General features: G+C 53.3%; 1 protein-coding gene across 2 annotated transcripts in view; it reads right to left on the bottom strand.

Moving 5' to 3' along the window:
* Nucleotides 1-135: 135 nt before the first annotated feature.
* The window catches only part of kidins220a (kinase D-interacting substrate 220a), a 37,271-nt gene continuing 12,312 nt past the window's right edge, over nucleotides 136-25,094 (bottom strand). The window contains exons 16-27 of one of the 2 annotated variants that reach the window (XM_084482548.1): nucleotides 24,897-25,048; nucleotides 24,163-24,263; nucleotides 23,533-23,718; nucleotides 22,984-23,124; nucleotides 21,313-21,550; nucleotides 21,015-21,103; nucleotides 19,431-19,575; nucleotides 18,506-18,668; nucleotides 5,247-5,425; nucleotides 3,147-3,355; nucleotides 2,490-2,612; nucleotides 136-1,471 (exon numbers count right to left, since the gene is read on the bottom strand). In XM_084482548.1, coding sequence (XP_084338674.1) covers nucleotides 1,406-1,471; nucleotides 2,490-2,612; nucleotides 3,147-3,355; nucleotides 5,247-5,425; nucleotides 18,506-18,668; nucleotides 19,431-19,575; nucleotides 21,015-21,103; nucleotides 21,313-21,550; nucleotides 22,984-23,124; nucleotides 23,533-23,718; nucleotides 24,163-24,263; nucleotides 24,897-25,048 — 1,792 coding nt within the window. In that variant the 3' untranslated portion in view covers nucleotides 136-1,405. The remainder of the gene's footprint in view (nucleotides 1,472-2,489; nucleotides 2,613-3,146; nucleotides 3,356-5,246; nucleotides 5,426-18,505; nucleotides 18,669-19,430; nucleotides 19,576-21,014; nucleotides 21,104-21,312; nucleotides 21,551-22,983; nucleotides 23,125-23,532; nucleotides 23,719-24,162; nucleotides 24,264-24,896; nucleotides 25,049-25,094) is intronic. The other variant, XM_084482547.1, reaches the window with a different exon arrangement.

Genomic DNA, 25,094 nt, shown 5'->3' with positions numbered 1-25,094 from the left:
ACCAGCACACACAACACATACAGACTTCCACACACATTATTGAGCCTGTGAAAGATTTCACACACAGAAACGGTAGAAGCACGGGTATGAATGCTGAGAAGAGCGGGGAAACTAGGATGAAGGGAGGAGAGAGGAGACAAAGATAAGGAAGAGTTGGGAGATGGAGAGGAAAGGCAGGAAAGAGAGAATCTGTGGAATCTTTGACGGTCAGCCTGTACCAAGTGACTTCACGGAGCAGGGGTTTGCACAGTTTAATGTCTTCATCAAATTGTTTCCTTGTTTCCTCAAACGACAGAGGGTCAATGAACAGATGACCTTCTGCTCTGCTGATGCGATCTCGTCCCTTACTAGTGTCTAGTTAGTGAAGACATCGGACTGTAGATAACAACTGAAGTCTGACGGCTGAGGAGCTCCAATCACTTCTTCACTTCAGATCTGCTTCGACCTATCACGTCGCTGGGAGGCGGGATCTGTATCCGTGCGTCACATGTAATGGACCCCTGCCGGAAACCACTCACCGAAGGCACCACAACCATTGAGATACGACGGCTCAATCTCGGACCCAGAAAACCCGATAACGGAAGTGATAGGATCAGAACCACCGTATCGCTCCTGGGCTGAGAGCGAATGGTCGGCCTCAAGACAGGACGCGCAGAGAGACTCCGCCCCTCTACTTCCGGTTTCAGGCCCAGGCGGACGGAGATGAGAGGACGGAGACGAGCCTCAGGTCACCTCGGGGTCTGGAGGCCGTTGGTGAGAGTCGGCGGGTCACGTGTTCTTAGTGGTTAACGCTGCCTGCGTCAACAGCTCACACAGGATGCTACCAGAATACAGTCGCGTGTGACAGTGATGAAGTGATAAGAGCGGAGGCTTCAATTATGACCTCCACTAACCACAGCGGTGGATGCTCTGATCAGCAGGCAGCAGCCTGTTTCACATCCAGGCCATGCAGATACCTGGAGGAGGAGCCCTCTCTCAGCTGCATGCCGCGTGTCAGCTCATTCCACACACAACAAGGTGGCTGGGTTAGTGTTGACAAGCAAATACATCCCATAATAGCTAGACAGACTATAATAGCTAGATAGTGAGCTGCATTCCACCGATTCTCCATCTCCATGCTTCAACCAAACCACGCCTGTGTGTGTGTGCCTGTGTGTTTGTGCCTGTGGCTGTGTGCATCTGTTTGTGTGTGTGTGTGTGTGTGTGTATTGCTGTGTGTTTGTGTGCGTGTGTGTATTGCTGTGTGTTTGTGTGCGTGTGCGTGTGTGTGTGTGTGTGTGTGTGTGTGTGTGGCTGTTTATTTCTGTTTGTGCATGTGGCTGTGTTTGTGTCTGTGTGTGTCTGTGTGTGTGTGCGTGCGCATGCGTGTGTGTGTGCTCCGTTAGGTCCACTCAGCGCTGGTTAGTCAGGTTACCATGGGGGGGTCAGAGCTGCAGCGGGGCTCTTCTTTGGCGTCCTCAGCGATAACATCCTGACACGCCACAGACACAGGGACAGCAGGTTGTAGCGTGGGGGGGGGGTGGGGGGGGGAGAACAGGGACTCCCCAGCAGGGCGTGGCTCAGTACATACATGGCTGCTTCTGGAAATAATACGGAACTCCCCCTCTGGTCCTGGGTCTGTGACTGCGGACTCTGGGGCGCTCCGACTCGGGGGAGACCAGCGGGGGGGTGTCCCCCAGCGGCTCTGGTCAGAGTCTACACTAGTACTGGATCCTTTCTGTTTAGGTTTGTGCGTGGAGTCACGGAAGCGAGTTTGTCTGCCACTAGACAGATGAAAACTTTATGAAGTAGTAGTATGAAGGGGGAAGTATCCCCCGCCGTGGGATTTGGGGTTCGAGCCAAACTGGGTCTGAGATCAAGGGGGGGAGGGTCACAGATAAAGACTCCAGACCACTCAGTGGGAGTGGTGGTGTTCTTTAAGGTGGTCATGTGTCTTGTGTCTGTGGGTGTGGGGAGATGTTCTGCACACCGGCTGATTGATGACGTCCGTGTCCGAGAGGGCTTTACTTCCCTACCGTTTATAGTGTGAAGTATTCCATGTAGCCCACAACGACAATGACTCATGTAGCGCTCATACACATCCACGGTACGGAAACAGCTTCACAACTGTTACTATGGGTCGTGACCATGTGGATAACATCTAGAACATGTCTCCCTCCTTCCTAGAAGTCTCACCCAAAAACGCGTTTATCTCAAAGTGTTTGAATTGGAGCTTAAACTTGGGTTCATTCACACTCAGAGAGAGAGAGAGAGAGAGAGAGAGAGAGAGAGAGAGAGAGAGAGAGAGAGAGAGAGAGAGAGAAGAGAGACAGAGAGAGACTGACATGGAAAGACATAGGTTGACATAGTAGTACATCCTCATATTCATCATGATAATAATAATAATAATAATAATATTAGAGTCCAGACCCCGGTCCTCTAGCGGACCCCTGCTGCTCCTAGTCCCCCTGCCCCTAGCGTGCTGAAGGCACCAGGCTCTGTCTACTCACCAGGCCGGCGGCGTGCTCCTTGGGCGGTCCGTGGGCCTTAAAGGAGGGGCGGGAGAAGGAGGAGGAGGGGACGTGGTGGGGGTAATGCCGTGGCAGATGATACACATGGTTGGGGAAATACGGCTATGGGTACAAACAAAATGATGGAGGCAGGGGTTAAAAACAAAACACAATGGAAATCATACGAGGGGAGACCTCACTCACACACACACACACACACACACACACACACACACACACACACACACACACACACACACACACACACACACACACACACACACACACACGCAGGCATCCACGCAGGCACACACACACACACACACACACACACACACATTTCAATGGCTAACAGAAGAGTGGAGGAGGGGGTGGGTGTGGGGGTCAGGGGAGGTGGTGCAGGCAGCTAGCTAGTGTCCAGTGCTTCTACTGTGAGTCTGAACCCGGGGTCTGCCACCGTTAGATGGTCCAGGACTAGAGGGTCACCTGAAAGCACCCCCCTCTGGTCCTGACTGCGGTCCTCTGTCAGGAAGGGAACTAAACGGTCTGTTTCCCTTTTAAAGACCAGAGGAGAATCTGAGTGGCTCAGGGAGGCTAGGGACGTGTTTAAGGGGGGGGGGGGGGGGGCGGGGCCAGGGGCCCGGTCGGTCCTCTTACCCGGTTGTAGAAGGGGTGCTGGGGCCCCGTCATGCCGCTGAAGTAGGAGCTGTGGGGCTGGGGGGCCGGGGCCCCCGGGAAGGCGCCGGTGGGGGAGCAGGCGGTGGGGGGCGGGCCGTACCCCTGGGGGGCCGCGCGGGGCGGGGCCTCCTGCAGGGTGGGGTAGGGCACCGTGCTCATGTGGAGCTGCTCGCGGGCCGCGCGCACGTCTGGAGACAGGAGGAGAAGGTGTCGTTCAGCGTCATCGTCCGCATCATCGTCATCACCACCATCATCATCATCAGCATCATCAGGTCATTCAGCATCATCATCATCATCATCATCATAATACACGATGAAGGCATTTTACTCTGATCTATTCTTTACGGGAGAAGGTCTCGGGTAAGAATCCTTCCCCTGAGCATGGCAGTATTCACCCTCTACAGCTACACAGTTCATTGTGGACTGAACTGAGAGAGAGAGGGATGGCGATGGAGCGAGAGAGGGGCAAAGAGAGTACGGGAGAGGGGAAGGGGCCATGACAAGGAAATCGATGCTTCGGGTGGAGATCACATGTTGGGTTTGAGCCTTTAGATCGGCCCACTAAGCAGGGGTTTAGCCTGACTCCATCCTCTCTCACCAGGGCACAGCGGAGGATCACGGAGGCTCCCTCCACCACGCTGGAGGGAACACAACAGGAACGGAGACACGGTGTCATCCAGAATAAAAGAGCATTCTCATCCCAATTGCAAACGGAGGAGAAAGTGGGTTTTCTTCTCAATGAGATCCACTGGTGTATGTCCTCTTACTTTGATTGCTGCTAACAGTTACTTTAAACACCACCAGGAGATGTGCCAAGTCTGCCTTCTACAAATTACATGGCAGCAGAGAGCTTTGGCACCGGATTCATATCTGAATTTGTTAACAAAAAAAGGACAACTCAACAACATATATTAAGTGACTAATAAATCCTGTTTAACCTGGTGGTGCTGTGGGAGCCAAACGAACACTGAGTGGGAGGGAAGCACTCTGCATTACACTAAGATATCACAGAGTGAAACACTCTGCATTACACTAAGATATCACAGAGTGAAACACTCTGCATTACACTAAGATATCACAGAGTGAAACAGTCTGCATTACACTAAGATATCACAGAGTGAAACACTCTGCATTACACTAAGATATCACAGAGTGAAACAGTCTGCATTACACTAAGATATCACAGAGTGAAACAGTCTGCATTACACTAAGATATCACAGAGTGAAACAGTCTGCATTACCCCTCATTACTCAGGGGGCCTCGAGTATCACTAACCGATGCTGCCCACTGGCCCAGGCTGAGAGAGAGCTGTGTTAGGGGCCCCTGGGTGGGAGTCCAAGCTGAGAGAGAGCTGTGCTAGGGGCCCCTGAGTGGGAGTCCAGGCTGAGAGAGAGCTGTGTTAGGGGCCCCTGGGTGGGAGTCCAGGCTGAGAGAGAGAGAGAGAGTTGTGCTGGGGGCCCCTGAGTGGGAGTACAGGCTGGGGAGGGGGGGACAGGGCAGGGCGCGTGGGACAGAACGACTGTAGCGCAGGTCACCTTCCTCCTCCCCATACACACAGGACTGAGCCAGCCCAGTGTTTACTCTATTCACTGACTGGATGTCTCTGGTGACGGAGAGACCTCGGCCGGCCCGTCTGCAGTGACTCAACCCCGGCCCGACACCACAGACGTCCGTGTCCGCGGTGTCCCGGCGTCTCTGTTGGCTCATAATGCGATGATGCAGCAACATCACACCACACGTCATTGGCACTCCCAGGGCCAGAGGACAGACCGGGACGCACACGCACACGCACACGCACACGCACACACACACAGACACACACACGGCGGTGCCAACGGTGACAGGGGACAACCGGTCCCTTGGGAAGAGTCAGAAGTAGCGGTGAATGGCTGAATGGCTGATGAGTGGCTGAGTGTGTGTGATGGTCTACTGTAAGTAGAGTCATCAGCAGGGCAGGACAGCCGCGTCTCATTTGGTGGGTGTTTCCAACCTGACCGTGGGCTGGAGTAGGTGCTGTGGTTCCCCCCCCCCCCCAGCCTGACGGACTACACCACCAGCCTGATGAGGGGCTTACAGACCTGCGATGATCTCCCTGAGCTTGGGGTCCAGGTTGACGGTGCAGGGCAGGAAGGTGTCCACGTCGCGGGCCGTCAGCACGGGCGTGCGGGAGGACAGGAACACCTCGAAGCTGCGGCTGTCCCCGTCGATCTCCAGCAGCGGCTCCACGTCCTTGGTGGTGGGGATGCTCTTGGAGATCCTGGGGAGACGGGGGTGGAGCTTCATGTGAGGACTGACCTGTGACTCAAGATGAGTAGCAGGAGAACTCTTAGGAGCCATCAAATACAATCTGTTGTTAACCTGGTTTGTGTTTGTAGTACAAGTCTTAACGAGGGTGACCACACGGAACAAGAAGAAAATCAGTGTCAATAGAATCAGGAATGTTTTTCTGATAGGAGGCTGATCAGTAGTCGGTGAAGTTAACATTGAACCCGATATTGTGGCTGAGGGCAAGGATGACTCAACCTGCAAACTCCAGGTACCCGGTGTCATCGTTAAATCAAAGAGAAGCATTTAAGTGGAGGCTTTCAACTAAAATAAGTTGAAGGAAATCATTTACTTTCTTTTCTGCAGAACAAGGTCCTACGGGGAAGTTGCTGTTTGTTAGTGTAGACGATTCAACAGAGTGGAATACGTTGAAGTGGTGCTAGTGGACCAGTCATGAGGAACAAAGCATCAACAGATCAACAGACAGACGGCTCCACAGACGGCGTCACCACACTGCTTCGTCTAAAAAGTAACAAAAACATAAATGAGCCTCATCAACACAAATCTGTGGGAGCAGTTTGCCTTGGCTTTAAGGGTAACTAAGTAGAAATGTGCATCATGGCCCGAATGCAGATAAAATACACCAAATTAAACAAACATGTCAGGACAAATTTGTTGTGATCGGCGTATAAAACACCACCCTCAGCACCACATTAGTGCGATGGGCGGAGGGGCGGCCGATGGCAGCGATACAGCACACAACGGCCACCATTAGCCTGCTCGTCATGAGGAAGGGGAGATAAGTCGATTTGGAGGGGGGGGGGGGCGCGATGGTTTGGGGGCGGGGTGTGGAGGGCAGATAGAAGGGAGGAGGGATGCTATCTTTGCTGTGCAGAGGGGGAAATCTGAGAAGATGCCAATCAGCGCAATTTAGCAGGCCTCCCCGACGGAAGGCGCGCGCGACGCTCTGTCACAGTTAGCGCACCGCCCTCGTTATCGCCCCGCCGAGCAAACAGCCGCAGCGGCCATCGCTCCATCTCTGCATGATTTACCGTTTCCTGTGTCAATAGCCAGCGCTGCGGAGGAAACGCCGCCATGTGCGATCCGGCAGTCGCTTCGTTGAGCTGACGGATACATAACAATAAAAGGGGGGTTGGCGCTGTGAACGTGATTTAGAGCTTTACATAACAACAACAACAACAACAACACAAAGCCCAGATACTTATTGACATTTCGGTGTTACACACGCAGAGCTCCACTGACACCCGACCACCAGGAGCCGTGAGCCCACATGCCTGCGCCTCTGCAGCAAGGTCAAGTAACAAAGTCAGCCGACACCCTAACGTACTCGGGGGCCAGCGGGACGCACGCGGGGCAGACGAATGAGGCCCATCTACCTGCTAATGGCCCGGCGACAATCAGTCCATCTACTTAATCCGATCAGTCCGACTAAAAGAGATCGTGCCCGGGAACGTCGTTGACGCCAGCCGTCCATCACCGGCCCAGCGTGCCCTTATCAGATGAGCGGAGCAGCGAGCAGCCATGTTGACTCGATTGCCGCTCTCCTCATCTGTCCTTCCTGAGACCGCCCCCCCCCCCCCCCCCCCTACACAGCGGGCCGCGGGGCAGAGAAGGTGGGGTATGTCCCCCACCACCTCCCACCCCCGTGCTCCGATCTGTTACAGCATGTGACCAGAGACTGTACTGTGGCCTGATTGGTTGATTGGGGCCCAGCAGTGAAGTAACATGCTAAAGCTGTCCAGGGGGAGGTCAGCATCTGTCTGGGAATAAGCCCTGTGTCCTGTTCGCTGGGAATCCTAAGTAGCTCACTTAATTTAGCTTAGCAGCTGAAGAAGGGCCACTCTATCATGTGTGCTGTTCCGAAGCGATACAACGAGGACACAGAGCCGAAAGAGGAAACTAGACAACATGCTGGACAACATGGAGTCGATGAATAGTTGATGAGAGTGTGCGGTCAAACAACCGCGCGTACACTGGGCCGATTCAGAAGAGGCGAGCGAAGCCATGTGACTCCTGCGTGCTCCATCGTTAAGAGCGCGGCTCTCCCAGGAGCAGGAGGTGAAGGAGCGGTTCAGCACCAGAGACATCCGACTCACGCTCGGGGGCCTGGTGGCTGCAGCGTGGATGAGTGACAGGGCCCTGCAGCTCGGGGGGGGGGGGAGGGTGGAGCCCTGCATCGCCTCACGGCACCATTGTTTGTTTCCATGTCATGTGACTGCGGTTCATCGTGTCATCATCCGGGCAGCGGCTGCAGGTGGATCGGTGTCATCCGCCCACTCACAGACGGCGCGGCGGCCGGGCCGGTAGAGGGGGGGGGGGGAGGAGGGGGCGGAGAGGGAGGAGAGGGAGGATGGGAGGGTGCCGGGCGAGCAGAGGACAGCGGGCCACAGCTGTGCTCCAGCGGACAAAGCCTCCACTCACTGACTTTCTGTGTGTGAGAACCTTTAAGCAGAAGGTCGCACAGAAGGTCACCCAGTTGGCACACTGATGACCCCGGGCCCATGTGACCTTCGTCACTCGTGGTGGGGGGGGGGGGGGGGGGACAGGACGAGACAGATGTCACAAACACAAACATGTACAGGGAGGCACGCGTGTGTGTGTGTACACACACACACACACACACTACACACCACAGCATCAATCTCTTTTGTGGTGGACCTTTTACATGCTGTGTGTGTGTGTGTGTGTGTGTGTGTGTGTGTGTGTGTGTGTGTGTGTGTGTGTGTGTCTGCCTGCCCCCCTGCAGGGGGGCATCAAAGGCATCGATGCTCTCTGCTCATTTAAGGAGAATCCGTCAGGATCAACGGTCCAGTGGTGAACTGAAAACTTTGCACGGGAATCAAACAGCGGCTATTGCACAGATGAAGGGTGTGTGTGTGTGTGTGTGTGTGTGTGTGTGTGTGTGTGTGTGTGTGTGTGTGTGTGTGTGTGTGTGTGTGTGTGTGTGTGTGTGTGTGAGTTCCTTTCCCATGAACTGTATTAACCCGTCTGAGGACTGAGGGAGGCTTGTGATTCTCCCTCCACCTCCAGCTGCTCAATGCTGTTTATTTGTGGGTCTGTGAACACGGACTAACAGGAGCCAATGACTCACACACGCACACACACACACGCGCACGCACGCACACACACACACACACACACACTTCCTTCTGTGAAACTAAAATATCTGATGAATTTACAAGGATTCTTGTCCTTTTATGGGACAATAGTGGATCGCTGGCTTCCAGATAAGCAAGCGAAAACAACCCAGAAAACCGTTAAAAATACTTTAACCATAGAACATGTTTTGAAATGTTTTGGATAGGAACATCTGGTTTCAGCTTAGCTTTCCCTTTGGATAGAAGGTACCTCAGTAATTGGTGAAGTTAACATTAAACCCTACATTGTGGCTGAGGCCAAAGCCAAGGGAAACTCATGCATGCTGCATCGCAGTTCCCGATGTCCTCGTTGAAAACAACCCAAATGAACAAACAAATGTATGACTATGAACGCTGATGTGCTGCATCCATCACTGAGCTGCCCCCGGGCTGACTGACCGAGAGGCAGTAACTACCGCCCCCGCTGCCCCGGCCACTGCAACCCGGCCTCTCCACTGACCTAGTTATGCTCCCCATGCTCCTGTCAATCAGACCAGGGCTAGCCCCGCCCCCTACCAGGTCCACAGAGGATGAGGACGATGGAGGAAGACGGAAAGAAGCAAAGGAGGAAGGTGACTCACGGAGGGAGGAGACCCAGAATGAAATGAAGAAAAAAGGGGACGACGGGGGGGGTGAAGGGACAGAAAGGAAGGAGGAAAGTCCCTCGGAGGGCTGGGAGTGATGGGGGGGTGTGAGGGTAAGCGCTGCCCGTGAGAACACACTGGCAGTGTTCACCGCACGGCTCAAACCCTTTAATGAGACCACTTAGAGTCAATTGATGTTGACTAGTTGGTCCAGTCATCAAGCAAATGATATCTGTCATTCTTCTTCCTCCCAGCGCACGGTGACGGAGACCCCAGAACAAAGCTTCCTTATCAGGGCTCTCTCGCCGCCGTCTGACAAGATGGACGCCCACCGTTTGCGTGCCAGGGCAGCCGTCGTGCTGCCTTTAAACAGGCTGATGAGATACACTCGGGCTGTCCCTGCAGCCGCTCGCACACAAAGGGCCCATTGACGGGGGCCCCGGGGCCGGCAGCAGTACGAGCGCTGAGGGCCGGCCATTGCCGTGCGGCGGGCCCCTGGAGGGCCTCTCGGCTTATCCAAATGCTAATAGGTCTCTGTGAGTCTTCTGAGGGACCCGGCCTTTCTTCCTCTGCCCTCAGCCTGGCCGGCACGGGGGCCGACGGGTGGGGCCAGAGAGAGTCCAGCCCCTCTGATGGACCTGACACCCTCCCTCTTACCCTCACCCTTCCTCCCTCGCCCTCTCTGTGGGGCGGGGCCAGAGAGAGACCAGCCTTTCTGACGCCGGAGGCCCCCCCCGACACCCTCCCTCTCACCCGTCCCCCTCCCTCTCACCTTTATCCTCCCTCTCACCCTTATCCTCCCTCTCACCCTTATCCTCCCTCACACCCTCAGCCTCCCTCTCACACTCCACACCGCCTCCATCAGTGGCCTGACTCTGCCAAGTCCTGACGCCACCATGGACGCTAAAGCTCCGGGCCGCACGCGGCGGCCGCTCCCCCTGACAAACGGTTCCATAAAGGCCCCGGACACACGCGCCTCGCACACACACGGTGGGGTCTTTGTCTCCAGAATCCGATTAGGACGGTCGGAGGCACAGCGCTGCGCCGGGTGATCTTCTAGATGCGGGGCTCGTGTTCCCGGGCCCGCTGGCACGCGTCTCTCTCCCCCCCCCCCCCCCACAGAGCTCTGATCGGGCCGGGCGAATGACAGGCCAACGCGCTGGCGTCAGCATTGGGAGCGGGGGTTATTGTTGCATGAGAGGCTGCCAGCACCACCAGCACCCGCGCCCCCACCCCAGAGGCGGAGAAGGGGAGCGCAAAATGTGGTTTCACTTTGGCCGACGCCATGTTCTCTGTACGCTCTAAACCCCAGACATATTTCATTGATTTGAATCAAATGCTGCAAGAAATGTTCTTCCCTCCCTTCTCTCGCCCCCTCTCCGCCCTCCCCCACTCTCACCCGATCCGTCTTTGTCTCTCTCGCTGCCTTCCGTCTCTCTCTCTCTCCCCCCTAAGCTTTGCTGGATTTCGTGGGCAGTACCAACCAATGAGAGAAATGTACGGCGGTGGCGTCTGCTTTCCATATACATCTGCGGCCGTTAAGTCCGCGTAATTGCGCACTGCTATGTTTGAGCCGGACCTCTGAGTCCCCGCGCCAACCGCAGAGACGAGCCGGGCTAATGGGAAACACACCAGGCTGATAAAACTCCCCGGCAGCCCCGGCGTGATTGGCCCGTCGGGCGCGGGACCCGGCCTGCTTTCTCCAAAACTCTTGATTAAACTCATGTGCCGTGTGTGCGCACACACACAAAAACAACACAAGAACTCAGCCACTCTGTTCCAGACCCCAAAAACCTGAGCTGAACCCTCGGTTCAGAACAGCCCCCCGGCCCCCGTTCAGGGAAAGTATGACCAGGCTGCAAACCTCAAGCTCTCTGATTTATGGACAGGGAGGGATGCTGTGAGGGTCCTGAACCAGGAGTATCGACGCGTCTCGGGGCCGGAGGGGGGGGACGATGTGAGGGCTGATCACAAACGGAGAGAGGCGTTCTGGCACGAATTGAGCCATGGAGGGGCTGTGGCCGGCTAATGGCGGTGAAGGCCAGTTAATATCATGGCATCTCATGGCGTGGAGGAGGAGGAGGAGGAGGAGGAGGAGGAGGAGGAGGAAATAGATCTGCTTGATGTACGCTATGTGTCTGGGATGGATTATCTAAGTCCAGGGAGAAGTGGCGATGAGCCTCATCGTAATAAGCCAAGCAAAGCCCTCATCGTGACCAGGGAGCAGACCTCAACAAGTACGCCCCCATCGGAGTCATAGCATAACAGACAGCCTGACCTAAAGAAAGATGAATTGAGGTTTGGTAATATCTTAAACAGGAGATCCACTGGAAGAGAGGGAGAGGGGAGGGGGAGTGTATTCAAAACGCGGGTACATTTTGGGATGCCTCCTTTATTTCATTCCTCCATGTCCTGAAGACACTGGCCAGGGGGGGAAATCTTGCTAGGCGCCTGCGATTCAGGGAACCTTTTCAGCGATGAAACCACATCATTCCAGACAACTTAGCAGGCAAATCTGATAGCTGAAATCCTTAAGCTGTGTGCCGACTGGCCGCACCGCCGTGCCCAGAATGAAAAGCTTCTTAAAAACAGAGATACCCGTGCTCTTTCTCACGGCCTGGAGACGCTCAATAACACACACACACACACACACACTTTGGTGTGACATCCAATGACCAATGGCCTGGTACGACATTAAAACGGTATGCAGGCACCGCAAACAAGACGCAAATGGTTCAACAAACACTATTAACATAATGTTTATCTTAGCAGTTAATCAAGGAAAGTACACTTTCTCTGAGTGGGTGATGAAATTAAATCCAAAACTGTACTTAACTGCCATATCATAAAATAAACAAACAACAAAACAGCCCCGGGAAAAATCTTTAGTGAGAACAGAAATGTGATAAACATCTTAAGACACACACACACACACACACACACACACACACACACACACACACACACACACACACACACACACACACACACACACACACACACACACACACACACACACACACACAGAGAGAAACACACATAGACCCACAGGTCGATAAACAAAACTACAACTGTCAGAACGTGTTAATTCACCACGCCACTGTATCTATAGGCAAAAATGTGGGCAAACATGCTCTTTTTATGAACTACTAGTACACCAGCAGCATAGCCATCGTTACCACCATGGGACCGGTTTAAAACAAATACTTTTTGGATTCCCTGCGGCACAAAAAATAGACGTTTCCGGCTTTCCAACAGAATTCCGCTGTCCATCATCTTGGGACAGGTTCATGTTGTGTTTTTCATATTGAATCCATAAAGGCTAGCGTGGTTATTCTAAATCCACATTAAAGGTGTTCATGTGATCATGCCTCTCAGTCTAATCCTGCCGGAGCTTAGCAGCAGGAATGAAGAGGGCTTTAAGGATTTGCTTACAAAGAATGCTCTTGTCGAGTTCACTTGACAGAATACACGCACACAAACTTAAAATTGTTTAACTTGTAATACTAGTGTGTACATAACATCGAAATAGACACATTTGTGCAACAGCGCGCACACACGCACACGCACGCACACACAGTGCGGACAGTGTGGTTTGTGACCAGTGCTCAGTGGGGGTTTGGTGATGGGAGGAGGGGGAGGCTGATTCACGGGTTTGTCACCAATGTCATGCAAACACCTGAGGGCTTGAGGATCAACAACGTAGGCGTCGAGCAAACACGTGCACACACACACACACACACACCCACACAGCTCAGCAAATTAACAAACACACACACCTAGGACGCCACCCTAAATACACAGACAGCGGTCACAACAGCAGCAGATTACTAGTTTCCCTCAGAAAGCACAAACAGCATAACAGCCAAGGGGCCTGCCCTGCAGTGTGTGAGCATATACGTAAGTGGATGTGTGTGTGTGTGTGTGTGTGTGTGTGTGTGTGTGTGTGTGTGTGTGTGTGTGTGTGTGTGTGTGTGTGTGTGTGTGCTGGGTGGAACCCCGGGTTCCACCCAGCAGGTGAGAGCTGCCAACCCCCCCTGGCCTCAACCACACACCACACTTCAACCCCAACCTCCTCCTCCTCCTCCTCCCTCCACCCGCACCTGGGCTCCACTGCCCTCACCGCTGTTCAGGGGCCACCGTTCCTCCGTCCACACATGTCCACCAGCAGCGGGGTGGGGGCCGGTGACCCAGTGTGTGTAGGCCAAATAAAGAAGGTGTCTCCCCGGTGAGGAGGGGGAGGAGGGGGGTACGGTTTCACCTCGTCGCCGCCTTTGTTTATTTGATTTGATTGTCTTTAAACAAATTCAGGGGTGCTTTAGGGCGGCTCTCAGGGTCAGTTTTTATTCTGTTAAGATCGGCGTCACAGGGTCCTGCTGCTGGACGAGGCAGCAGAGACAGAGACAGACAGACAGACATGAGGAGGATCAGGCTATAGAGACAGACAGATAGAAATGAGGACCAGGCTGCAGAGACAGACAGACAGACATGAGGAGGACTAGGAGTGTTCTACAGTTCATCTGGTGTGAGGCTGGAGTGTAAACACACCTGAACAACAGCCTGCGGAATAAGAGAGAAGTCTTCTCACAAGAGGGCAGACAAAGTTCAGAAGTAGTCATGCTATGAAAAGAAATGGATCTTGCCTGTTTTTTGAGAAACTCAAGAACTCCTGAATACGAGTTCCCCGTAAGAGCTGCCTTTTATTCCAGCGCTTTTATTATTACACGTAATTGCGACCAAATTACAATAATTGTGCCAATTAAAGGAGTGCTGAATGACGAGGGTGTCATCTTAATGTTTTAGTGCTCGGGACAAGAGTCTCTCTAATTAAGGCTGCACAGCAGCGTCTCACACACACACACACAGCATCATTACGGGGTGTGTGTGTGTGTGTGCATATGGAGGGTGGGGTCCGGGAAGCGGCTGGCTCTAACAGAGGGGCGGGTGTGCAGAGGAGGAACAGGATGCGAGAAGGAAGCGGGAAAAAAAAAGTGATGAAGAAGAGAAGGAGAAGAAGAATGTAATTATTGGTGCAAAAAATAAGAAGTCCAGAAATAAGTCAAGACTTCCAAGAACCTACATTAGCTCTCTTACGCTAGGTTTCCTGTGTGTGTGTATGTGTGTGTGTGCGTGTGCGTGTGCGTGTGCGTGTGTGTACCAAGCTAAGCACCGCTTGCATCCTAGTATCTGATTAATTATACCGGTTCCCAGAGGACTCAGGGCATATGCTCCTACACTGTTGTCACAGCTCCGTGTGTGCGGGGGCGTGAGGACCGCGGGTTTGGTGTGCAAGTGTAGAAATTGTGACAGGTTTTCTGTGTTTATTTTAAGTTTGTGTACACATGTTGCATTTGCGCTTATATGTCATGCAAATATGAGTGCACGCAAGTGTGTCTTTTCAGTCTGTTGTGTGTGTGTGTGTGTGTGTGTGTGTGTGTGTGTGTGTGTGTGTGTGTGTGTGTGTGTGTGTGTGTGTGTGTGTGTGTGTGTGTGTGTGTGTGTGTGTGTGCGTGGATGTGTGTGTGTCTGTGCGTGCGTGCGTGTGCGTGCGTGCGTGTGAGTGAAGAGAAGATATTCAGGGGCCACGCCAGGAAAGAGTCCTGTGTGCAGCGGGGGCGGCCTGGCAGAGACAGGGCACCAGATGTCAGAGCTGGTTCAGACCCGGATCCTGGATCCAGGTTCTGGACCCATGACCTGGATCCAGGGCCCAGGGACCCAGGACCCAGGGACCCAGGACCCAGGACCCAGGGACCCAGGGCTCAGGACCCAGGGCTCAGGACCCAGGGCTCAGGACCCAGGGCTCAGACCCAGACCCAGAATTCAGGACCTGGACTCAGGGCCCAGACCCGCCCCAGTGTGTGTGTATGGTCGACGCTTTGCCCTTTTGTGTGAGGTTGCTCAATTTGAGAAACTTCTTTTTCAGGTCACACACCAGTTCGGTTAAAGAACAAAATGGCAGATTTGTTGAAAAAAAAGGATCCAATCAAAGGCATTCTCCATCAGATTAGACTGGAGGCTGGAGGCCTCCCGCTAGAGGACTTAGCGCTCCATGTTCTTTCCTCTGGTCGAGTCCTGCTACTGAACTTCACAGGCCTTCACACACCGAGCCACTGCCAGGCAGAGTTGCTAAAAACAGCTTTTAGCCATTTCGACAGCGCCATGTGAGAAATGCTGAAGAACACGATAAGAGCGTGTCTGAGGAGGCGGTATTTCCCCTGCTTTTGAAAGAGGAAGGCCCCCAGCCTCCACCAGCCAGCACTGAAGAGGGGGCCGCCTGCCGCTTTAAATCTAAACTACCGCCCCCCCCCACCCCCCCACCCCCCCCTGTTCTTACTAACCTCATTACACCAGCGTGTGTGATGTGCGTCTGGGGACGTACTCTGTTATAGTGTTCGTATTTATTTTTAAACACGAGCGGCATGTTTCTCAAGAACGCAGTGATCCTCCTCATCGGCTGTATTATCGATTCACACGACAGCAGCAGAGTCTGATCTGAGGTCTGCTGTTCAAACCCAGCGAGGGTGCTGGCGAGGGGGTTAGCTGTACTGCGGCGCACAGAGCATCCTGCAGAGGAAGAGGAGCCGCCATCGCGTGACTGGGATGCGCTGCGACAGTTGACCTATTAGTGGGGCTGACTCACCCCGCGTTCACTCCACCACTAATACGTTCACTTAACCATCAGCGCACGAGGAGGGCAGCATGTCTACAGGAGGATACGCACAGTGGTGCACAACACACGCATCCGTACCGCACAATCACACACGCACAGGCACGCCACGCACACACACGTACATACATGTAAGCATGCGCACAAACACACACACGTACATACATATGAGCATGCTCGCACGCACACACACAGGCGCTCACACAGGCACACACGCACACACAGGCAAGCATGTACACAGACACAGACACACACACGCACACACACACACACACAAGTGTAAACACAGAGATACAAACACACACACAGCCTCAACTGCCTTTTGGTTTGCTGCTGATAACATCCAAACTCAATCAGGCTAGCCGGAGGCCGCGGCTCAGAATAACAGGCAGGCTCAGGCTTTCACATGGCCTCGTGGTGCGGGGGAATTTATGGATTAGTGCAGATTGTACTCAAGTTAGGTTTGAATAATCAAATAATACGGTCGCTGAGTGTTGTTTCTCTTGGTTGAGCTGCATGGACACACTGTCTGATGTTGGTGGGGGGGTGGGGAGGACGTAGGGAGAAAGGAGAGGACTCTCTGGTGGGGAGGGAGGAGAGAGGAAGGAGAGGACTCTCTGGTTGGGAGGAAGGAGAGGACTCTCTGGTGGGGAGGAGAAGGAGAGGACTATCTGGGAGGAAGGAGAGCACTCTCTGGTGGGGAGGAAGGAGAGAACTCTCTGGTGGGGAGGAAGGAGAGAGGAAGGAGAGGAATCTCTGGTTGGGAAGAAGGAGAGGACTCTCTGGTGGGGAGGAGAAGACTCTCTGGTTGGGAGGGGGCCAGAGGGACGCTCAGATTCAGCGAGCGTCCCTCAAACGAGGAGTAAGAGAAGAGAACGAGGAGCCAAACAATAAAACAACAGACGAGGATTCTCAGATCACAGGAACATAAAAAGAGGAAGAAAAGAGCTAGAAGGGGGGAGAGGTAGAGATGCAAGAGAGAGAGAGGGGGTGGGGGCTTATCTGCTGCAGATCAGCGCCAGAGATAAGGGCTACAGGCGAGGCGTCCCTGTTTAGCCCCGTTTGAGGCTTCCTGTCATCATCATTAGGGCCGGTCCTTAGATGGCTGCGGCAGAACCACCGCAGCCCTCTGCTCAGATAACCAGCGAGGGGAGATAAGCCCGGGCAGGACCGTTGGTAACGAGCAGCGCTGCTGCTGCTGCTGCTGCTGCTGCTGCTGCTGCTGCAGCCGGCCTCACGCGAGGTCGACTGCAGCTCTGTGGTGGAGCTCAGCAGAGCACCACACTCCTCTACTGAGCTCTGTGGTGGAGCTCAGCAGAGCACCACACTCCTCTATGTCAAACCGTAAGAACGTTCATCTTCTCTTTCACCCAAACCGTTAGAAGGTTTAAGTCTGGAGGAAAACTCTCGCTGTAGAAAACGTTTGAGACGGAGTCACGCTCGAAACGAGAAGAGATATGTGATCCATAAAGTGATAAAGGAAGGCGGCGCGTCAGCGCGTTCTCGTGTGTTCACCAACGAGGCCCCGCGGCGCAGAGCGCTCCGCTCGAACCCTAAACGCTTGCGACAGCGTATAAACATCACTCTGGGACGCTATAGAAATAGCAAACCAAGAGGGATTGGGTGGGTGGGTGTGTGTGTGTTTGTTGTTAGAATTACACGGAGCGATTGGGTGTGTGCATATGTGTGTGTTTGCTGTTAGCATTACAGGGATCGCTTGGAGGGGTGTGTGTGTGTGTGTGTGTGTGTGTGTGTGTGTGTGTGTGTGTGTGTGTGTGTGTGTGTGTGTGTGTGAGCATCACGGGGAGCGATGGGGTGTGTGTTGGGGGGGGGGGTGCTTCTGACTCAGGCTGGCCGAGCTGCTGACAGTAAGCGCCTGTGACACTTCCCTGCCGCGGGAGTCCCAGGCGCTAGTGTATTGTGACAGAGTGCAACCTTTAAAGGCCAGCCACTGATGAACAACAGCTCCCAGATCAGACGGCCGGCCTGCTACCGCCCTCCACTTCTCATGCATGGCAACCGCCGCAGAAACAAACACGCCGTCGTCTGATGCTCTTTATCCTCCTACCAGCCATGTTCAGGCCCCTGACTCGGGGCCTGTGAAGCCTAACCTAAAGGCCCCATAAGTGGGAAGTGGCATTTAAAAAAGGCTGCTTTGAATCACTCACTAATGGGTTTTATATACAAACGAGTGATTTGTACACAATCACCATTTATATTGCGTATTATGATCAATTACAAGACCTCTTAATCAACGGCCTTTTGTGGTTTGGCTCCGAGAGGCCTCTGGCAGCGACTGTTAAGACCAGTGTGCCCTGTGCTGAGATACAGAGCTTATACTGCCATCTACTGGCCAGGCTCGATAACAGCAGTTTTGAAGTGATAGAGAAAGTGATGGGAGATGCCATAGAACCAGAATCAAAGCAAGAATGCACACAAAAATACAAAAGGATTGGTTGGGTTTGGTTTGGTTGCTGGCGGGCAAGAGTATGTTACAAAAAAGAATGAAACAATAAAAAAAGAGATTATATGTGCTTTGGTTGTTTAGTTTGTACATTTCATCCCTGATAGGTCAAAGTAGGATGAGGAGACAAAGAGAGTGTGAGTGAGTGAGTGAGTGAGTGTGTGTCTGTCTGTGTGTCTGTGTGTGTATGTGTGTGTACCTCTCGTAGATGCTCTTCAGGGAGACCTGGTCAGAGACGCCGTCAGTTTCCTCCAGGAACAGGATGATCCAGGACGTCCTGTAGGGCCACTCCTCCGTCAAGTTGATCCAGGACGCCAACCGGTCCCAGTTAAAAATGATCTGATTGGCTCTCAGCAGACGACCTGCCAGGAACAGAGCAAAGGATTGGCTCTTGTGGGAACGCCGATGAGCTAGGCCTAACAATGCAGCTCTACACTCTTGTGTAGACGTGTTTGTGTAAGTGTATGGATGGACGCATGTATTCTACTAGTAGCGTCAAGTACTTTGCTTTAATTACCTCGTATCTTAAATACTTAGGCAGGCTTTGTGGAGTATTGTGTGTACTTCAGTGTAAAAAGGTTTGGTGAACACAAGTCAGACGATGTCTTCCGCCCCCTGGTGGCAGCTGTGATTACTGCGTCGGTAAGTCACTGACTGACGGCCAGGGGCGTTACCTGACGTTGACCACACAACGGCCCCTAGCTGCTGATGAAGGTACCTTCCATCAACGGCCACCTTAACGTTATTAAGAAGCTTTTAGAACATGTGCTGTTGGAGCAGCTGCTGAGTTCTTCTGTAACTCCTAGACCTCCTTGACATGAGAAATGTTACGCAGAACGTTACAGTGAAAGTACAGAAATGTACACTTCTCAAACGCGCGTGTTAGGGAGCAGCGCTCCGCATGAATGGTGACTGGTTTACTTCCAGCACTTCCCCCGAATCAGGTGTAAAAACCCTCAATAAATAGGAGAAAAAGAAACAATGCTGGCATGAAATGGGGATGCGGTAACCCCATCTGGAGCACAGAGTCAGAGGTGGAGCCCCCCCGGGTGGAGGTGGACCCCTCAGAGCCCCCCTGGGTGGAGGTGGATGGAGGAGGAGTGGGTGGAGGAGCGGTGCGTTACCCGTGACGGAGACGATGTTGAGCAGCCTCCTCATGGTCTGGGGGCTGATGTCGCTGAACCAGTCCTCGGTCACCAGCAGCTTGGTGAGGTCAAAGGACATCTGGCGCGTCAGCGTGCGCTGCATCTGACGCCGCCGGTACGTGTCCTGGGGAACCGAGGGCTCAACGTCACACTACTGATATCAATATGGATTATTGATCATTAATGATCATGTCATATCTTTTAGAGCCTGAACTTAGGTTTGAAGTCCCAGTAGCTGCAGGCCTTATGCCAGAGGGAGGCTAGATGATATAAATATGAAGGAGTCTCTATGTATCCCAGCTCTATATTTCCCATTTCATGCGTAGAAATGTCTATATTTTGGCGGCGAGTAGGACTGAGATGTTCCCTTTCCTCTAAGGACTGGGATGTTCCCCTCCGAGGCAGAGGCGTGCGACTCTGGGTCTGGCTCCAGGCTCGTGACCTCGGTCTTGTGACCTCTCTGCTGCAGTCAGACCCGGAGAGGTGCACCGTACAGAAGATATAGCGGACCACTCACACACACACACACACGCTCATCATCATCACTGCCAGTAATTAGCAGGCTTTGAGTGAGAGGGGGCGACTCGACAGCATGTTGTTCTTTGATTAAAGGGGGGGTGGGGGGGGCGGGGAGTACACAAACAAACAAGACAGCGAGGGGGGGCGGGGGGGGGGGGGGGGGGGGGGGGGTGAGGGAGGGGGGGTGATGGCAGCGGAGACACTTAGGCCCCCGCCAGCAGCCCCTGGTGCCAGTGTTTTGTCACCAGACCCACCGCTGCTAAGTGGGGAGATAAACAACCATTACATCAATTACCCCCGCTCTCAGGCCGCACAGCCAGGAACCCCAGCTCCTCGCCACCTCCCTCTCTCACCCCTTCTCTCTCACACCCTGTCTCTCTCACACCCCGTCTCTCTCACACCCCGTCTCTCACCCTCTCGCTCTCTCACATCCTGTCTCACTGTCTCTCTCACACACCCTGTCTCTCTCCCACCACCTCTCTCGCACACCCTGTGTGTCTCTCTCTCTCACACCCTGTCTCTCTCCTGCCACCTCTCTTTTACCCTGTCTCTCTTTCTCATACACTGTCTCTCTCTCTCTCGCTCTCTCTCTCTCTCTGTCACACCCTGTGTCTCCCTCGCACAGCCTGTCTCTCTCTCTCACTCCCCCTCTCCCTGTCTGTATATCTTTGGGTGTATGAGAAGGTTTCTACGGGGGACAGAAGAGTTCTCCTCCCTTCCTTTGTCTGCAGCCCTCCTAACTACAGGGCTGAAGTGATCAACAGGCCGATGGATCAGTGTTTTCTATTTGGGGTAGCGTGCGACGCGCCGGGATAGCTAGGGTGGGGTTGGAAGAGCTAACCCATTCCATGGCATGTAGTGCTGTGCTTTGTCCAGTAATTTATGACCAGCATTGTGTTTGCTGTTGTTCATCATTAATGCCCCAGAGAGTCTCCCTGGAGGTCATGCTGTGTTTACGAGTGTCTCCTCTGTTCTGCTGGTGAGTGTATATCATAGGGTCTCAATACGGGGAGGTGGAGAAAGGCATTGTGTGTTTTTCTTTACTCTGCGGTTTAAGGCGTTCTTGCTGCCAAACTTGGCCTGGTCTGCGATGCTGCTCTGGGACAGCTTCCGGTCCATGTCCTCCATCAACCCTGGAGGAGAGGAAGAGAACGGGTAGAGTCACAGAAGAAGAGAACGGAGAAAAACACAGGGTCATGAATATTTCAATACCACTATACTATACTACTACCTATGCAAATGGCAAATGGCCTCGTTATAACATGTACTATGAGCTTAAGTGTGTGTGTGTGCGTGCGTGCGTGCATGCGTGCGTGCGCGTGTGTGCCTCCTCCCCCCGTACCCTCAGCCGGCAACACGTCTCCGTTGGTGGGCGTGGCCATGCAGAGCTTCTTGGCAGAGCTCAGCCCCCTGCTGTTCAGGAAGACGGGCAGGTGCACGATGTTCCTCATGTAGTCGTGGCCGTTGATGTTGGAGTCCCGCAGGACGCTGTTCAGGTTCTGGTTGATGGCCTTGATGATGATGTGGGGGTCGCTGGCGAAGATGGAGATGAAGGGGCCCTTGGAGAACAGGACCCGCACCTGGGGGGGGGGGGGGGGTGGGAGGGGGAGAGGTAGAGAGAAAGAGAAAGAGATGAAGAACAAAAAGCACTGGTCAGTGGTCACCATCTTGGAATCGACTGTGTTGGTAATCAGATTGATTATATGTGAATGCTGTGACTGCTGTAGAACAACACGGGTTTAATCAACCGTCGTTTTTTGAAAGTTTGATGTCAAGCAACCTCACACACCCTTAACTGATCACTTCAGCCTGCAACATCCACCCCTCTCACAACGCTAAGTACTATTTTTAACTGCCCGGGCGTACCCGTACAATAAGTGCGCACATTAAGTGCCAACGGCTGCACGCTCAGGGAGGGGGGATTTCCACTGCGCTCTGTAAACACACATGGCCCCCGCCCCCCCAGCATCACAGGACATGGATCTACATTCAACAGACGCCTCACAGTCTCGCTGGTCAACAAGCTCTATGAATGAAGAGAACTGAGATGCTGCGGTATCTTTGGATTAACACAGATATCACTCATAATGTCATACTAATGATATGATATAATTGTACGTTTGAGATGGCCCGAGGCGCTCCCAGCGGACCACAGTAACAACTTTAAGAGTACGGAGAGCGGCAGCTAACAGTCAGAGTCGGAGTGGAGGTCCTCAGACAGGAGATGCTTTCATGAGAAGAAGCGCGAGGTGCTTTCCGGGAAGAGCAGATTCGATTAGTGCGCAGGACGCTGCCCCCACGGCTGGGAATTACTCCAGCAAATAACAACATTTGCCAGAGGGAAATTCCATCCAAGCAGCTTGGAGCGGGGATCTGAACTGGTAGGGGGCCCTGTTGGCCCCGCTGTGCAGACACTCTGGGGAGGGGACCCCTGTAGGACCGATGAGTGGGCCCGAAGACCACTGACCTCCACAAAGCAGTCCTGCGTGATGTTTTTCATTATCAAAATAAGAAATGGGTCAGATAAAAATGGGATTCTTCAGTGTCGGCTCCAGTTCAGGCATCGAAATATTTGCACTTTGAATAGCTTTTTATTATATTAAAATATTCGTTTGGAAAGCCCAATGATTATTCAAAGCATTCATAGCCAGCTATGTATTGAGGCGAACCCTGCTTAATATTGAATAACAATACAGATCTAAATGTTGGTTGCAGTTAGGACTTGGCTGGGCTTCAGTTGTCCTCATTTCAGCAGACCACAGCCTGGAGACTGGACAATCAGGGATCAATTCATGCTTTTAAGTCCATGATTTTGTCTCGGATATTTTCCCAGAGACAAGTTCCTGCTGCACTCTATGCTTGAATAATGTCTTCATTATATTTTAAATACCTGGCCAGGCCCACTGTAAGAGAGGATATGTTCTCAATGAACTGGCCTGCTTTAGGATTGGTTGAACAGAAAAAAGGAATCTCCTAAAACACACAAAGTCACAAAGACAAGATGGCTGCTGACCGTGTCCAGCATCTGCAGCACGCGGTCCTGCTCGCAGGCGTCCAGCCCGTCGATGATCACCGCCATGCGCGTCTGGTTCTCCGTGAAGCCATCGATGGTCTTGGCCATCTTGGACATCAGCTCCACCTCCTGCTTGAGAACCTGGAGGGGGAGATCCGTTTCCTTAAGCGTGGTAGACCTCCTCATGACTCCTCTCCTGTGTCTCCCCCCTCTCCTGTGTCTCCCCCCTCTCCTGTGTCTACCCCCTCTCCTGTGTCTACCCCCTCTCCTGTGGTCCCCCCTCTCCTGTGGTCCCCCCTCTCCTGTGTCTCCCCCTCTCCTGTGTCTCCCCCTCTCCTCTCCTGCTTCTCCCCCTCTCCTGTGGTCCCCCCTCTCCTGTGGTCCTCCCTCTCCTGTGGTCCCCCCTCTCCTGTGGTCCCCCCTCTCCTGTGGTCCTCCCTCTCCTTTGGATCCCCCTGTGGTTCCCCCTCTCCGGTGGTTCCCCCTCTCCCACGGTTCCCCCTCTCCAGTGGTTCCCCCTCTCCGGCGGTTCCCCCTCTCCCGCGGTACCTTCATGAAGCCTTCGCTCTTGAGCGTGTGCAGGTTGTTGGCGGCGCGGTGCAGCCTCTTCCTCTGCGAGTTGAGGACCGAGTCGGCCACCTGCCACCAGGTCCTGACGTTGAGCAGCAGGGCCAGGCCCACCACGCTGGCCATGCCGATCAACACCGCGTTCACCGTCAGGTTCAGTGGGTCCACCTGAGGGGTCAGCAGCCACAGCGGGTCAAGACGGGGTCGTACTGAGACGCCAGAGCCAGGACTCAGCCGTATTTACAGTCCACTGGGATCCACAGACAGCAGTAAATCTGCTGATCATTGACCCGATAAGAGTCTCAAACTCTGATGTGAGCACATAGTGAATGGAGGAGAAGGGATGTGTAGTATGGGGGTATTAAGAAGTTATAATATAATGAAATTAAACTGGATAAACAACGTCCACTCTTAGGCCCTATAAGGCAAGTATTACACATGCTGCTCGATAACAGAAACACCCCTAATAGGATTAAGGAGTAAGTAACTCTCATTGGGAATGCAGCCCAACACTCTCTAAAGACGCATACTACTCCCACTGTGCTGTCTCCCCCTCGCTACAACCCACTCCTACTCCTCCTCCTCCTCCTCCTCCTCCTCAGGGGGACCCACCTTGAAGATGGCGAGCAAGGCCAGGCCGGTGAGCAGACAGCCCAGCGCCACGACGAACAGCACGAAGGACGGCACGCAGCACGTCTTCTTCCACTTCTTACCTGGGGAGGGACATGAGAGAAGAAGGTGAGAGGGATACACAGAATGGGTAGTAGCACCAGAAGCCTTCTCTTAGAGGATTAAGGGAGGCAGGTCCATTTGAGTGTGAGTTAAAGGCATTAAGATAAGCTAAGGAAGGAGTTAGAGAGAGGTGTGATCCTACTCAAGCCAACGTTGTGTCAACATTTATGTACTTAATGTAATGCACACGTTGGGTTCTTTTCTAAAATAGGCAAAAATAGGCCCAATGATAGGCCCAGATTTTTACAAATCAAGAGTAGGCCTGATTTGACTAATTGGCTTTGCATCCTTTCCTTCTTCACTTGTAGTCCAAGACATGCTGCCCACCAGCTTTCAAAGTACAATGCTGCCACTGGTGGATTTGTATCAATTTTATTCACATAATTATCCCTCCCTGCTATTTTGTAGTTCACCAAAACACCCTGAAACAACTTCATTCTCACATACTTATACCACCATACGCCACTAACAGTGCAAGCGGGCCAATGGTAACCAAGCGCGCAGTCCTTCCTCCCTCACTTTAAAAACCACCAGCCACCACTGACGTGGACTGATGTGGACTGATGTGGACTGATGTGGTGTGTTGGGGGGGGGGGGGTCAGGATGAGTCTCACCTTGGATATCGTCGTTCTTGAAGACCCTGAAGAGCCTGGTGGCCATGAAGCCAAACTCCCGCTCGCAGGCGTCAGAGAGGGTGGCGACCATCTCCGCCATGGAGGTCTCCCCCCCCACGCTGGACAGCCGGTTGTAGTCGGTGAAGAGGAACCTGTTGGAGTGGGACACAGAGAGAGAGAGATGTTTATTCATTATTG

The sequence above is a fragment of the Micromesistius poutassou genome, assembly GCF_964030765.1.
Source record: "Micromesistius poutassou genome assembly, chromosome: 17".
Taxonomy (NCBI): domain Eukaryota; kingdom Metazoa; phylum Chordata; class Actinopteri; order Gadiformes; family Gadidae; genus Micromesistius; species Micromesistius poutassou.
Note: the sequence above shows the minus strand (reverse complement) of the source record. Positions and strands in the feature narration are given on the sequence as shown.